This window comes from Emys orbicularis, chromosome 12 (assembly GCF_028017835.1).
Source record: "Emys orbicularis isolate rEmyOrb1 chromosome 12, rEmyOrb1.hap1, whole genome shotgun sequence".
NCBI classification, from domain to species: Eukaryota; Metazoa; Chordata; order Testudines; family Emydidae; genus Emys; species Emys orbicularis.
In genome coordinates this window covers 33,778,010-33,791,608 of record NC_088694.1, presented here as the reverse complement: position 1 = coordinate 33,791,608, position 13,599 = coordinate 33,778,010, and the positions used below count along the sequence as shown (strand labels likewise).

General features: G+C 56.2%; 1 protein-coding gene across 1 annotated transcript in view; it reads left to right on the top strand.

Moving 5' to 3' along the window:
- LOC135886654 (von Willebrand factor A domain-containing protein 5A-like) overlaps positions 1-12,270 on the top strand; it is a 64,092-nt gene extending 51,822 nt beyond the window's left edge. Inside the window, exons 14-17 of the mRNA XM_065414434.1 lie at positions 9,489-9,646; positions 10,940-11,074; positions 11,653-11,779; positions 12,191-12,270. Coding sequence (XP_065270506.1) covers positions 9,489-9,646; positions 10,940-11,074; positions 11,653-11,779; positions 12,191-12,270 — 500 coding nt within the window. The remainder of the gene's footprint in view (positions 1-9,488; positions 9,647-10,939; positions 11,075-11,652; positions 11,780-12,190) is intronic.
- Positions 12,271-13,599: the final 1,329 nt, after the last annotated feature.

Here is a 13,599-nt window from a genome sequence, read left to right as displayed (position 1 = left end):
TTGTCTGGGGATGAAGCCCTTGGGCTTCAATTTTGGCCTCCCCACACAGGGTGGGGGGGGACTCGGGCTTTGGCTTCCCCCCCGCACCTGGGGTTCGAGAGGGCTCAGGCTTCGGTCCCCCCTCCTGGGCTTGTGTAGTAATTTTTGTTGTCAGAAGGGGGTCGGAGTGCAGTGAAGTTTGAGAACCCCTGCATTAGACACATCATTACCTGGTTTACATTATTGAGAACCCCAGGACCTCGAATGGACAGGGATCAATCTGCTAACTAACACAGCCCAGCAGATGAACCGGTGGGGGGCTGGCACAGTTCACTGAATCCAAACCAGAGAGCAGGAAATGTTTCTCCTTTTGCACCTGTCTGTGACTTGTGGGAAGAAATTAGGTTAGCCCGGGGGACTTCCTATTGGGAGACAGACGGGGGAGGTCTCATGTAGCCAGGAGTAAATCGTCCTTGGAGATTTTGAAAAATTATAGATACTTTACTAATACAAAGTTTTGTACCCAACTAGGGGTGACTCTATTGTGGGCCTCCTTGTGGTGGATAACGATGAACTGATCACTGGACTGGATGGCCGTGGTTGCTCTGGGGCCAGTGATCATGACTTGACTATTCTATAAGGAGGTTTTGGAACAAACTGATAAATTAAACAGCACTAAGTCACCGGAACTAGATAGTATCCACCCAAGAGTTCTGAAGAAACTGAAATGTGAAATTGCCGTACTAACTAACTAACTATGGTATGTAACCTGTCCTTTAAATCAGCTTCCATACCAGATGCCTGGAGGAGAGCTAATATGACACCAATGCATAAAAAACGCTCCAGAGACGCTCCCCGCAATTACAGGCCACTAATGCTAACTTCAGTACCAGGCAAATTGGGTGAAATTATAATAAAGAGCACAATTATTAGACACAGAGATAAACACAATCTGTTGGGGAAGAGAGAACGTGGTTTCAGTAAAGGGAAATCATGCCTCACAAATCTACTAGAATTCTTTGAGGGAGTCTACAAGCATGTGGATAAAGGTGATCCCGTGGATATAGTGTACTTAGATTTTCAGAAAACCTTTGACAAGGTCCCACCCCAAAGGCTCTGAAGCAAAATGGGATAAGATGGAAGGTCCTCTCTGGGATAAGTAACTGGTTCAAAGGCAAGAAAGAAAGGGTCTAAGTGGTCAGTTTTCAGAATGGAGAGAGGTAAATAGTGGTGTCCCCCTGGGGTCTGTACGGGGACCAGTTCTGTTCAACATACTCCTAAGTGATCTGGAAAAAGGGGTAAACAGTGAGGTGGCAACATTTGCAGCTGATACAAACCAACTCAAGTTAGTTAAGTCCAAAAGAGAGTGCAAAGTGTGACAAAGGGATCTCACCAAACTGAGTGACTGGGCAACGAAAAGGCAGATGAAATTCAACGTTGATAAATGCAAAGTAATGCACATTGAAAAACATGATCCCAACTCTACATCTAAAATGATGGGGTCTAAATTAGCTCTTACAACCTAAGAAAGATCTTGGAGTCATTGTGGATAGTTCTCTGAAAACGTCCACTCAATGTGCATCGGCAGTCAAAAAAGCGAACCAAATGTTGGGAAGTCATTAGGAAAGGGATAGATAGCAAGACAGAAATGTAATATTGCCTCTCTATAAATCCATGGTATGCCCACAGCTTGAATACTGGAGCTGGTCCCCCATCTCAAAAAGAATTGGAATTGGAATTGGAAAAGGTACAGAAAAGGGCAACCAAAATGATTAGGGGTATGGAACAGCTTCCATATGAGGTGACATTTCTCCGTCTGCAAATGTGGGAACCGTTTTAAAATCGAGATCCAATCAATTACAACACGTCAGGGAAGATTCTAGGCATCAATGATCTGATCATTGGGTTGATGGCGGTAAACAGATTCCCATAAGGCTCCCTCCCTCCCTCTTCCCAAGAGCCACCTTCATCCTCTCTCCCCTTTCTGCTCCTGCATCCTCTGCAAACTTTCGAAGACGGATGCCTCATGATGGCCTTCGCTCATGGGGATGTTGCCTAGTGGTCAGGGTTTCGGCCCTTTGGGTGGGAAGGGCGCGGCAGATGGTGGGGGAGCCCAGGGCTATTGTCCAAAGTTCGCAATTTATCACAGGAAGCTCTGAAGGGTGCTTGGCACCTCTTCGCGGCCGGGCGTGGCATGGCAGCTCTCTCCTTCTTGGGGTGGCAGCTGCCTCTGTAACGCTGACAGAGCTCGGTCGGCGACTCGTCCGTGTCCGGGATCGAACCGGAGACTTCTGGAGCTTAGTGCATGGGCCTCTACAGCATGAGCTAAAAGCCACCTGGCTGTCAGCTATGGCTGTAGAGAAGACTCGTTTTATCTCTCCCTCTAAGTGGTCTTGGTGCCACTAGCTGGGACACACCACCACACCCAGAAGGTGTGTGGTTACATACTTCCCCTAGCTGAGGAAGCGCGTCCTGAGTTCCCAGTTGTAATCCCGGACGACCCCTGTAACGATGCGGCCTCTGGCGGGACCCTACCGAGAGTATCAATTCCGGACCAATTGCTTGGAGCAGGGCAGTCACAGCCCAAGGCTGGGTGTCCTTTACTACTATTAAAGCACGCCACACCAGCCATGCAGAGAGGACTTTGGTTTTACCCCACTGGCTAATCGGACGTCATACAAGCAATTCCTTCAGAGATTCCAGTTCCCTTGTATCACCACCAGCACCACTCCTTATGGGGATGAACGGTTATGAAAACCAAGACCCCAGTAAAAGAAAAAAGGTTCTCTCAAAGGACCAAGCCCCACATCCAGGTCAATAGACAAGTCAGATCTTACCCACAAATCACACTGTTGCCAATCCTTTAGCATCTAAAATCTAAAGGTTTATTCATAAAAAGAAAGAAAGATAGAGGAGAGTTAAAATTGTTAAAGGAATCAATTACATACAGAAATGGCAAAGTTCTTGGTTCAGGCTTGTAGCAGTGACGGAATAAACTACAGGCACAAATCAAGTCTCTGGAGTACATCTAGAGATTTGGATGGGTCATTCAGTCCATTGTCAGAGCTTCAGTTTGTAGCAAAGTTCCTCCCAAATGGAGGGGTTTCCAGGGCCTTTTCTATCCTCTGCCGTGTGGAAGGACCCCTTTGTTCTTACTGTGGAAAAGCACAGCAGCAAGGTGGAGTTTGGAGTCACATGGGCAAGTCACATGTCCATGCCTGAGTCCGTTCTTTACAGGTAGAGCAGCCATTGCTCACATGCTACCTTGAACGTTCCCAGGAAGGCTTCTCATTCGTGGATTGGAGTCTCCCAAGCTCCACTGTGAGTTAAGTGATTCTTGATTGGGCACTTAATCAGAAAATTCCTTTCTCAAGAAACTGACCAAATGCTTCACGAATGCTACTTAGAACCAAACACATTGCGATACAAGTGCATAGCCAATACTCATAACTTCAAATACAAAAGTGATACACACGTACAGACAGCATCATCATACCCAGCAAATTACAACCTTTCCATAGACACCTCACATGACCTCCTTCGTACAAGATTTGGTGCAACTCTAGGACCTTGGCTGCAGCAAGGATCGATACGGTCACAGTTCATGTCAATAAAGTCACAACCCCTCACTTAGAACACCGAGAGACCCCAGTCGTCAGCGGGCAGGATCGAACCTGGGGGCTTAGTGCATGAGCCTCTCCAGCATGAGCTAAAAGCCAACTGGCTATTAGCTAAGGCTATGGAGCTGACTCCTTTAATTCTCTCTCTAGGTGGTCTCAGCGCCACTAGCTGGGACAGAACACCACACCCTGGTGCAACAGGAGCAGGTCCTCGGGGCGAGGGACCTTCAGGCAGTTGCTGAGGGAGAGATCCTGCTTCCTTCAGTGCTTCTCTCCCAGGTACGAGCAGGGCTGGACGGCCTTTTCTCCCTGTGCTGTGGGGAGCAGGTCCTGGGGACTAAGCGTCTGAAGACGCTCTCAAGGACTCATTTTTAAACATATTTTTGATCAGTGAATTCGGAGATAACGTAGAATCACTGCTGCTAAGATTGGCGGGTGACAAAATACTGCAGAGTGGTAACGACTGATGAGGAGAGCGGGACGGCGAGTTATATTCCCTGGTGGAGCCCAGGGGCCCGGCTCCACCAATATTTGGGGCCGGGTCTCCCCCCGGCCTCACCTGCCGCCCCCACGCACCTCCCCGGGGCCCCGGAGCAGAGCGTCTCTGCTTCTCCTGTGCAGATCCATGCTGCCTACCTGGATCACCTGCCGCCTCAGGGTCCTAGTGCCCCCTTTCTCCCTGAGCCTGAGCCTGCCCCCTTCAGACCCTTCCCTTTTTCGGCAGGACCTTCCACCAGCACAGCCCTTCACCCCCCCGCCCGCAGTCACCGCTCCTGCCCCACACTAAAATCTAAAGGTTTATTCATAAAGAGAAAAAGATATAGATGAGAACTAGAATTGGCTTCTGCGTACAGACAGCGGCTCTCGTCTTCCACAATGTGGACTCTGCTCTAACCACTAGACCCCACGCCCCTCCCAAGGCTGGGGATAGAACCCAGGAGTCCTGACTCCCAGGCCGCCCTGCTCTAACCACCACTCCCCTCCCAAGGCCAGGGATAGAACACAGGAGTCTGGGCTCTCAGCCCCAGCCCCGCCCCCCCCGCTCTAACCGCTAGACCCCACTCCCCTCCCAAGGCTGGGGATAGAACCCAGGAGTCCTGACTCCCAGGCCCCCCTGCTCTAACCACCACTCCCCTCCCAAGGCCAGGGATAGAACCCAGGAGTCTGGGCTCTCAGCCCCAGCCCCCCGCCCCCGCTCTAACCACTAGAGCCCACTCCCCTCCCAAGGCCGGGGATAGAACCCAGGAGTCCTGACTCCTAAGCCCCTAACTCCTGCTCCAGCTGGGGAGGGAGGAGGGGCTATAAATTCTGATAGCTCAATTCACACCCCCTGGCACTGAAGGACCCCACTGAGCTGAGCCTGGGGGGCCGCAGGGGTGGGCTGGCTCAGCTGAGTGGAACAGCCCCTGGGGCCCTAATAGGGACCAGAACCGGGTTACATTGCAGCTCCCGTGGGCCCAGCAATTGCCAGCCGCTACGGAGCCCCTACAACGGTGGCAGAAATAGAACACCCTGGCAATGACTGACAACGGCCTCCGCCCATCACAGCGCGGCAGGCGGGACTGGTAGCCTAGGAAACGCTTTGATTGATAAAAGCTCCCCTCTTCCCCACCCCCCCTCACAGGAGGGAAGCCAGCTGTTTATCCTGCTGCCAGATGTTTCAGGGTGTTTTCCACTGCGAGGGGAGGGGGGAGCACAGGCAGAATGAACGTGTGTGAGTCTGAGGTGCACGCAATCGGGTCCGTCCACAGCCAAACACGAGTCCTGACGGTATCAGAACTGGTGTTTCACCCGCGCCCCAGATTCCCGCGTGTGTTTTTCACGGAGATCAGGGCCCCTGTCATGCTGGGCAAACCTCCCCCGCCCTCCTCAAGTGAAATCAGTGCCCCCCGCGTGCCCGGTACTGCATGGACCCGACTTGCCCTTCCCTGACTGAGACTGGGACCCCCGTCATGCCAGACACTGCATGGACCCCCCCAGCCAAACCCAGATCCCCCACTGCTCCAGCTGCTGCACAGACCCCCCCTCCCCGACCAAGATTAGGGCCTACCATTGTTCCAGATGCTGGGCAGACACACAGTGAGAGACAGTCCCTGCCCCGCAGAGCTGACAGTCTAAACAGACAAAGGAGAGTTCTCCCCATTTTATAGATGGGGAAACTGAGGCCCAGATGCAGCATCTGAGGCGGAGCTGAGAACAAAACCAAGATCTCCTGGGTCCCAATCCAGTGCCTCACTACTTGGCCCAGTCCCCACTGGTTCTGTTGACAGGCCAGGGTCATTCCCCTTCCACCTCTCTCTGCCAGTGATAAAGCGTCCGTCACCTCTGCCCCATCCCTGCGTTCGATCTGGCTGTTTGCAGAAGACGGAGTAAACTAAACCCTGGTTCTTTCCCTCCGCCCCTCGGAACATTTTCCCCCTCTACTAAAAAGGACAGCAATTCACTCCAGACCCTTCAAAAACATTTTAAAAAGAAGTTTCAAGGGCCTCCAAATGAAATGAAAAGTAGTTTCAAGTGCTCCGCTGTCCTCCAACTGAAAAGTAGTTGTAAGTGCCCCGCCCCAATTCCTTTGCCAAATGTTTGCCATTTTATAACCACATTTCCCTATATTTTTTAAAAACTCCCCAGTCTCGGTATCTTTACAGTCGCTCCTAGAAGCACTAAAGAAGGATCAACAGCCCACAGCGCCAGGCGCTGTACAAACCAGGGCCAAGACGACAAACCTTGCCTCTGAGAGCTGAGCAAGAGCTCTGAGCTCCTGCGAAACCACGTTGTAGCCACTTGGCTGGTGGGTCCGGCTCACGGAGGGTTGCCAGATTTGGGAAGAGGAATTCCCCCAGCTCAAACTGGCAGGGACCCTGGGGCAGACTTCACCTCCCTCTGCAGCGTGGATCACCTGGGCACATCTCAGCTAATCCGTTCCCTGGCACCGCGAGCGCCTCAGGCATTGGGGCCCCCTCAGTTTTGCCTGTTCTCTGCCTGATCCCACTCAACACAGAGGGAACTGGGTGAAACTGACCGGCCTGCGCTCTCCAGGTCAGACCAGATGATCTCAGGGTCTCTCTGGATCTACCAAACAAACTGGGGGAGCTGGCAACACACAGCACAAAGGGGACAGGCTGGAAACAGAGATGCCAGGTCATCAGCAGGGCTGAGGCAGCAGGAAAGGACTAAGCAGAGAGTGCACAACCACAGGGCTCTCCCATGGAGTGGGAAAGCACATAGGGCCTAGGAGGCTGGGGTATGCCCCATGGGATAGGCACACAGGCTGCAGCATGGCATAGTGGGGTGGGCACAGCACAGGGGGCAGCAGGGTGGAACACAGCGCATGGGATTGGGGCAGCAGAGCTATTGCACGGGGGGCTGGGGCAGTTGGGGGATAGTGCACAGGGAGGGCAGGAGCAGGGATGTCACTGCACAGGGAGGCTGAGGAAAGGGGACTATAGCACAGGGGTGTTGCAGCAGGGAGCAGGGGAGGTTCATGCAATGGGGCTGGGGCTGCAATAGGAAGCACGGGTCATGCAATGGGGCCGGGCTGTTGCAGTGGGGAGCAGGGGTTCCAGTGGGGCAAAGGAGAGTCATGCACTGGGGCCAGGTGTTGCAATGGGAGGAGGGGAGTCATGCAATGGGGCCGGGGTGTTGCAGAAGGAGCTGGGGTTGCAGTGGGGCAAGAGGGGAAGTCATGCCATGGGGCCGGGGGCTGCAGTGGGGGGAGGGGAGTCATGCCATAGGGCCGGGTGTTGCAATGGGGGGAGGGGAGTCATGCAATGGGGCCGGGGTGTTGCAGAAGGAGCTGGGGTTGCAGTGGGGCAAGAGGGGAAGTCATGCCATGGGGCCGGGGGCTGCAGTGGGGGGAGGGGAGTCATGCCATAGGGCTGGGGGCTGCAGTGGGGGGAGAGGGAGTCATGCAGTTGGAAGCAGGGGGGGTTGCAGAGGGGGGATGGGGAGTCATGCCATGGGGCCGGTGGTGGGGAAGGGGGAGTCATGCCATGGGGCGGGGTGTGGGGCCTGGCCCATCCCAGCCGGGAGAGTGGGGCCTGTGGGACGGACGGACGGACAGACAGATGGACCCAGAATCGGAGACCCAAACAGACGGGGCGGAGACCGAGAATCAGACAGTCGAACCCAGACAGATGTAACACTTCTGCCCATCTAAGTTGGCAGCAACAAAGGCCGGGTTCCGTATCTAGGGGTTCCGTTTCAATAACGCAGTGCAAAACCGGCTCAAGCCCCCACCCAGTGACCTGGGACAATTACATACCACCCCCTGGGTACCTCTAAGAGGCAATACTTCCCCTCTCGCAAGCACGGAGTCTGAGTGTAGCAGAAAATGTTTAATAACATGAGGTAAACGACATCAGCATAAAATTGGAAAAACACCACAAACAGGATTCATAACACAAACCATCAAATTGGGCCGTGTCCTTTCCCTTTGGTTCTTGAATCCAGCAACCCAAAAATCACCCAGAGTCCCCAAAGTCCAACACCCCCAAAGTCTCTTGGGTCCAGCAACCACCCAAAGTCCCAAAAGTCCAATAACCCCCCAAAGTCTCTGTCCCTGGTCAGTGCAGCCCCAGAGTAAAAGGGGGGGGCACGCAGGGTGTTAAGGGGCACCTTACGTGATCCGAGGCTGGCCAGCCATCTGTTTCTCCGTGGGGGTTCCGCCGCAGCCTTCACCACAAGCCAGTCCACTTTCCTGCCATCCCACGAACTGCTCCGCTCTACAAGCTGCTCCGCTCCACTCACTGACCTGTGAGCCGCTCCAGCCGTCCCCGCAAACAGCTCCGCTCGCCGTTCCTTGGGCCACTCCAACCGGCCCCACGCCCGCTGCTTCTCCAGTCGTCCCTACAAGTTGCTCCACCAGCTGCTGAGCAATATAGCTTCAGGCTCCCCCACTAGTTAACAGAGCACTCAGTGATCTCAGCTCTTATAGTAGGGGAGCCCCAGTGCTGGTGCACCATTGGCCCAAAATGAATTCAGCTCAGCAGCCTGTAACTAGACTCCTAATGGAATCAAAGTTAGCTCTGACATTCAACAGTGGAGAGAGGCAATGGTGCAAGTGGCATTTCAAACCCTCAGAGAGAACCCATACCATCACATACAAATACCTATCCCCATCCTCTCTCCATTCACTGGGTTTTGTAACCCATACCCCTTGTCAAGCAATTGCTACTTAGGTAATGGTGAAGGACTCACTCAGTCCTTCTGTCATACAACAGTTCCACTGGCCTTGATTCACAGAATCAGGGTAACAAAACTTTATTCTTCCTGCCCCAATAACAGAGAAACTGGGGATCCCACACCAGCCAAAGTAACCACTTTCAGTTGCTGTTGTTTCATGCCAGGCGAGTGGGTGTGCCTATGCAAACAAGATTAGCCCCTGGAGTTCTTTTCCACACTCGCCATAATTCACCACCAGATGTCAGGGTAGAGCTCATCCTGACTCTGCTTACACAGAGAAGCCGACCCCCACAGGCAGGGACCGGAGGGGCGGGCGCATCGCTGTCGTGAGCAGGCCTGGCTAGCGGGGGCCTCTCGCCCCCCCCCCCCCAGCATCCTGCCCTCATCCATGGGGTGCAGCACCCGCCCCCACGTCCCCTGGGGCTGGATGAGGGGTCCAAGCTGGGGGAAAGCTGCAGGGGAGGGGCTGGATCCAGGGGTCCCAGCTTGGGGAGAAGGGGCTGGGGGGAAATCCTGACTCTGGGGGAGCTGGGGGGAGAGGAGGATGGGGCTGGGTGTCATGGTGGCCAGCTGGGGGAGGCATGGGGGAGGGGTCCTATCGGTGCATTGGCTCTGGGTGCCATGGGGGGGGATTTCCTTTCCCTCTCTTAGCCTGTCTCTGTCTGCGTGTCTGTCCGTCCCTCTCTGTCCGTCCGTCTCCCCCACTAGGCTTCGGGGCCACACTGCGCATGCGGAATTTGCTGTGTTCCCTCGCGAGCTGTTCCGCCTCTGTGCCCATGGCTCGGGCCCGAGGGTTCTCCGGAGTGTCCATGGCCTGCGACTTTGACAACAGCTCGGAGGTGCAAGTTGAGAGCCGCCGCCCCCGCGTCCTTCTCCAGGGCACTCACCCCCAGAGCTCCCCATGGCCAGTACCGGCTATCTCCCCCCCCCCGGCGCCCCTCCTCTTGTCTCCCTCGTCATCCCAAAGCTCAGGCAGGGGAGCCCCGGAGGCACAAGGTCAAGTCCTGCACACACGGCGCCCCGCCAGAGACCGTGCCCCAGAAAGGTGAGGGGGGCAGGGGCTGGGAGTCAGGACTCGGGGCGGGCGGCAAACCCCAGGATGACGCTTCATCGGGTCCGAGACAGACGTGCCCTGACGGTCCCGGAGCTGGGCAAGTGTTTAACAGCTACATAGAAAGTGAAGGAACTTCCTGGGCAAAACACCGGTGTGACGCTGGGGGAGGGGGAATCCGCAGCTGGGTTTTTTAAGTGTTGGGACGCAAATGATCTTGCAACAAAATGGAAAAAAAAGGAAACTCCCAGGCAATAAATTTTGTGAAGCTGGAATTTGGGGTGTGAGTTTGTATCAATGAGCTAAGGGGGGGGGGCAACTGGGCAGCAGAGGGGGTAATCAGTCGCTTTTTAGTAACAGAAATGTCGCTGAGCAGTTTTCTCTGAAATGGGGACACAGCTAAATTCCCAGACAAAAATACCTTGTGAAGCTGGGCCCAGCCTTGGATGTTTGTACAGGTGAGTTCAGGGGCACAGAGCGTGGTTGGCCGGTCTGGTTTCTAAACGAAGAAGCCCACGAGAGGCAGAAATTTTAAAGTTAAGGTTCCCCTTAAAACCTGAATTTGAAGAGTCTGGAAATACAAACTTGCTGTAACCCAGGTAACCTTAACTCTGCTTCATAACCCTGGCCCAGGCATGGCTATAATATCGTATAGACTGTGTAACATCCCATCTCTCCTATACCCTTAGACACTTCTGTGTCTCCCTGGACGTAGGTCTGTATCGCAGGTTGTAGTACAGGATGGTCCCGGGGTCAGATTGTGTTTGAGAAACACCCTGGGGTTGTGAGATTAATGACTGGGGCTGAGACATTCACGGGGCCCAAGGGACTTTGGTTCCCAACTCCAACTGCAAATTAATTGTCATCCCATGGGTGCAGGAAGGGGCAGAGTTAAGGGTGCCCACGGAGAGGTTAAGGGTGCAGAGGAGCAGATAAAGGATGCCCAGGGATGGGGCAGAGTTAAGGATCCCCATGGATAGGCAGAGTTAAGGATGCATGGAGGGTAACAGTTAAGGTTGTTGGCTGTCCCCCAGCCTGGACAGGCCACACTGCTGTTCTGTACCCATAACCCTGTGCAAGTGCCATCTCACCACGTCTCTCCCTAGAGCGGGCACTGGAGGAGTCTCCCCTACTGAGGCTGGTGTCTCTGCAGAATGCTGATGGCTCGTGGGACCTGGACCCCCAGCTGGCCGCTGCGCTGGGGGTGAGCGAGACTGACGCCAGGGGGAGGATGCCCAGTAAGGTGAGTGCAGGGGACGGAGAAGGGGGGAGAGACGGGGGGGGGGAAGGTGCCATGAGTTGGGCCTGTTCTCTGCTCCTAGATGAGACTGGGCGTGACCCAGACTGGGGGGAGAGGGGATCTAAGAGCGACTGGATCAAATGACCCCTGGACCTGGAGCCCAGTGGGGGAGACGGGCCCACAGCGGGGAGCTAGGAACCCCCTTGAAGGGGATCGGAGCATTGGATCAAGGGGGCCCAGGGCTGGGGGAGGACATGGGGAGGCCCAGGCTCGATCCTCTCTGAGGCTGTTTCTGTATCCCCGGGCATCCCACCGGGCATCTGGGTAGGGGGTCCACGGTGCTAGAGTGCGGGTGCTGGGAACCCTCTGAGTCTGGGGAAGGGATGGGAGCACTGTGGAGGGTAGAGGGGTCCCTAGGGCGGGGGGATGGGGGCAGCGCTGGGAGGGGTGCCGGGGGGTCCCCGGGGCGATAGGGGCAGCGCTGGGAGGAGTGCAGGAGGGTCCCCTGGGCAGGGGGATGGGCAGCGCTCGGGGGGACGGGCTGGGCGCTGTCTCATGCTGTGTCTCTCTCCCACGCACAGGACGTGGCCCCCGGCGTCTGGGCCACAGTGCTGGCTGTGGTCTCGCTGCACGGCCGGGCCACGGGGCAGCGCGACGAGTGGGAGCTGCTGGAGGCCAAGGCTGTGGGCTGGGTGTGGGGCCAAGCAGGTGAGACAGGACTGGGGGGTTGGGACAGGGCCCAGGTCCTTGTCCGGAGAGTCCCTGCCCCATAGCCCAGTCCCCCCACACCCCCCGAGACTCCCTTGTCCCCCAGCCCACCCCGAGATCCCACAAGCCCACAGTACCAACCCTACCCCATAGGACCCCACAGTCCAGCCAACCACAGACCTGAGATCCTGTACCCCATGGGTCCCAGGGCCCCCTGTCCCCCGGCTTCCTAACAGCCTCTGGCCCCCCAGCCAGACCCCCAGAGGCCTCCAGTCCCAGGACAGACAGGCTCCAAGCCCCCTGCTCCCCGTCCCATTCCCCCCAACTCCCCGACATCAGTCCCCCGGGCTGTGAGCTCTCTGCCCTTTGTCCCCCAGGCTGATGTCTCCCCCGAACCTCTTCTCGTTGCAGGGCCCCGGCTGAGCGAATGCCTGGAAGCCGCCAACACCCTGCTGGGCTGCAGCGTTGGCCCTGCTGTCTTCGGGCTCTGAGCCCCCTCCCCATCCCCATACCCCTCTTCCCCCGCAAGCTACCCTGGGCCTCCAACCCAGCTGAGCTCCCCCATCCCCATACCCTCCCCCCAAGCTATCTTGGGCCTCCAGTCCCGCTGAGCCCCCCCTCCCGCTCCCGGATCCTAAATTAAGAGCAGCCAATTGGTTTGCATAAGTTTAACGAAAACAGTTTAAATTGACCCTGTAACTTACAGCGGAGGAAGGTCGTTGTGCAGACAGGCCCTTGGTGCTGTGGGCGGAGACTGTCTCTGCCAGCTGGAATAAATTCCTCGCTGGAATAAAGCAGTTCCCTGGGTTTGTCTGCCTGGCTTTGGCTGGGGTCCCGGGGCTCGGGGCTCCCCACAACTGTCCAGGGCACTGGGTTCCCAGCAGGGTCAGGGACCGCCTGCCCTGAGCGGGTGGATTAGCGCTCCCAGCTCCGGCTTTCTGGTGGGGCAGAGCAGCAGGACCCAGACGCTGGGGTGTCTGGCTGAGGCCGGGAGGAGCCCCGGAGAGCGGGGAGCACGTGGGATGCAGGTGGCAGACACGGGGCATGGGCCCAGGGCGGGGTTTAGCAGGACGTTTTAGCTCTGGGTCTGTGCGGATCCCTGACACCCCCTCACTGCTCCACCAGGAGAAGGAGCGTTCAGGCCTGGAAAATCTGTCCCTGCTCGGCCGCTGTTGGGACACGTGATTCCCATTCAGATACCTGGGAACTGGGCGTCCAGCCCCCCGGCAGCTCGGGAACCCCCGGCCCTGCCTGGAGTGAGGACCCAGAGGCATTGTAATGGGACAGGGAAGCAGCAAACGCTCTCCCCCCTGCTCACACAGGCCTGATGCTGCCATCCCAGGGCATTGAAATTGGAAAGAACAATTCTAGAAGGAAAAGACTGGGGGAGATTTTCCAGGCCCAGGTGGCAGCTGGGTGCCCAGCTCCCCCGGACAGTCTGAGACGCGGGTTGTTATTCCGATGTGTAACAGCGATGAACCCAGGGGAGCTGGCACCCGGCCCAGGCCTAGGGGTGGGCCAAACCCCCACCTTGGAGCCCAGGAGCTGGGTGGGGGCAGGCACAATCAAGGCTCTTTGTAGGTCGCCAGGTAGAAAGCTCCATGAAGGTGAAGTTCAAGGTGAGGGGCGGTGCCTGTCCCTGCGGGGTAAGAAATATCCCATGGCTGGTGCCGGGATCCCCACAGCACGTGTTGCAAATCCCAGAGACTCCCTGTCCCTGTGACACTGAAAAGAAATACAAACCCATTCAGCTCCAAGCAGCTGTCACAAGGCTGGATCAGTGGCTTGCTCTGAGCTCCAGCTGGCTCCTTATGGCTTTT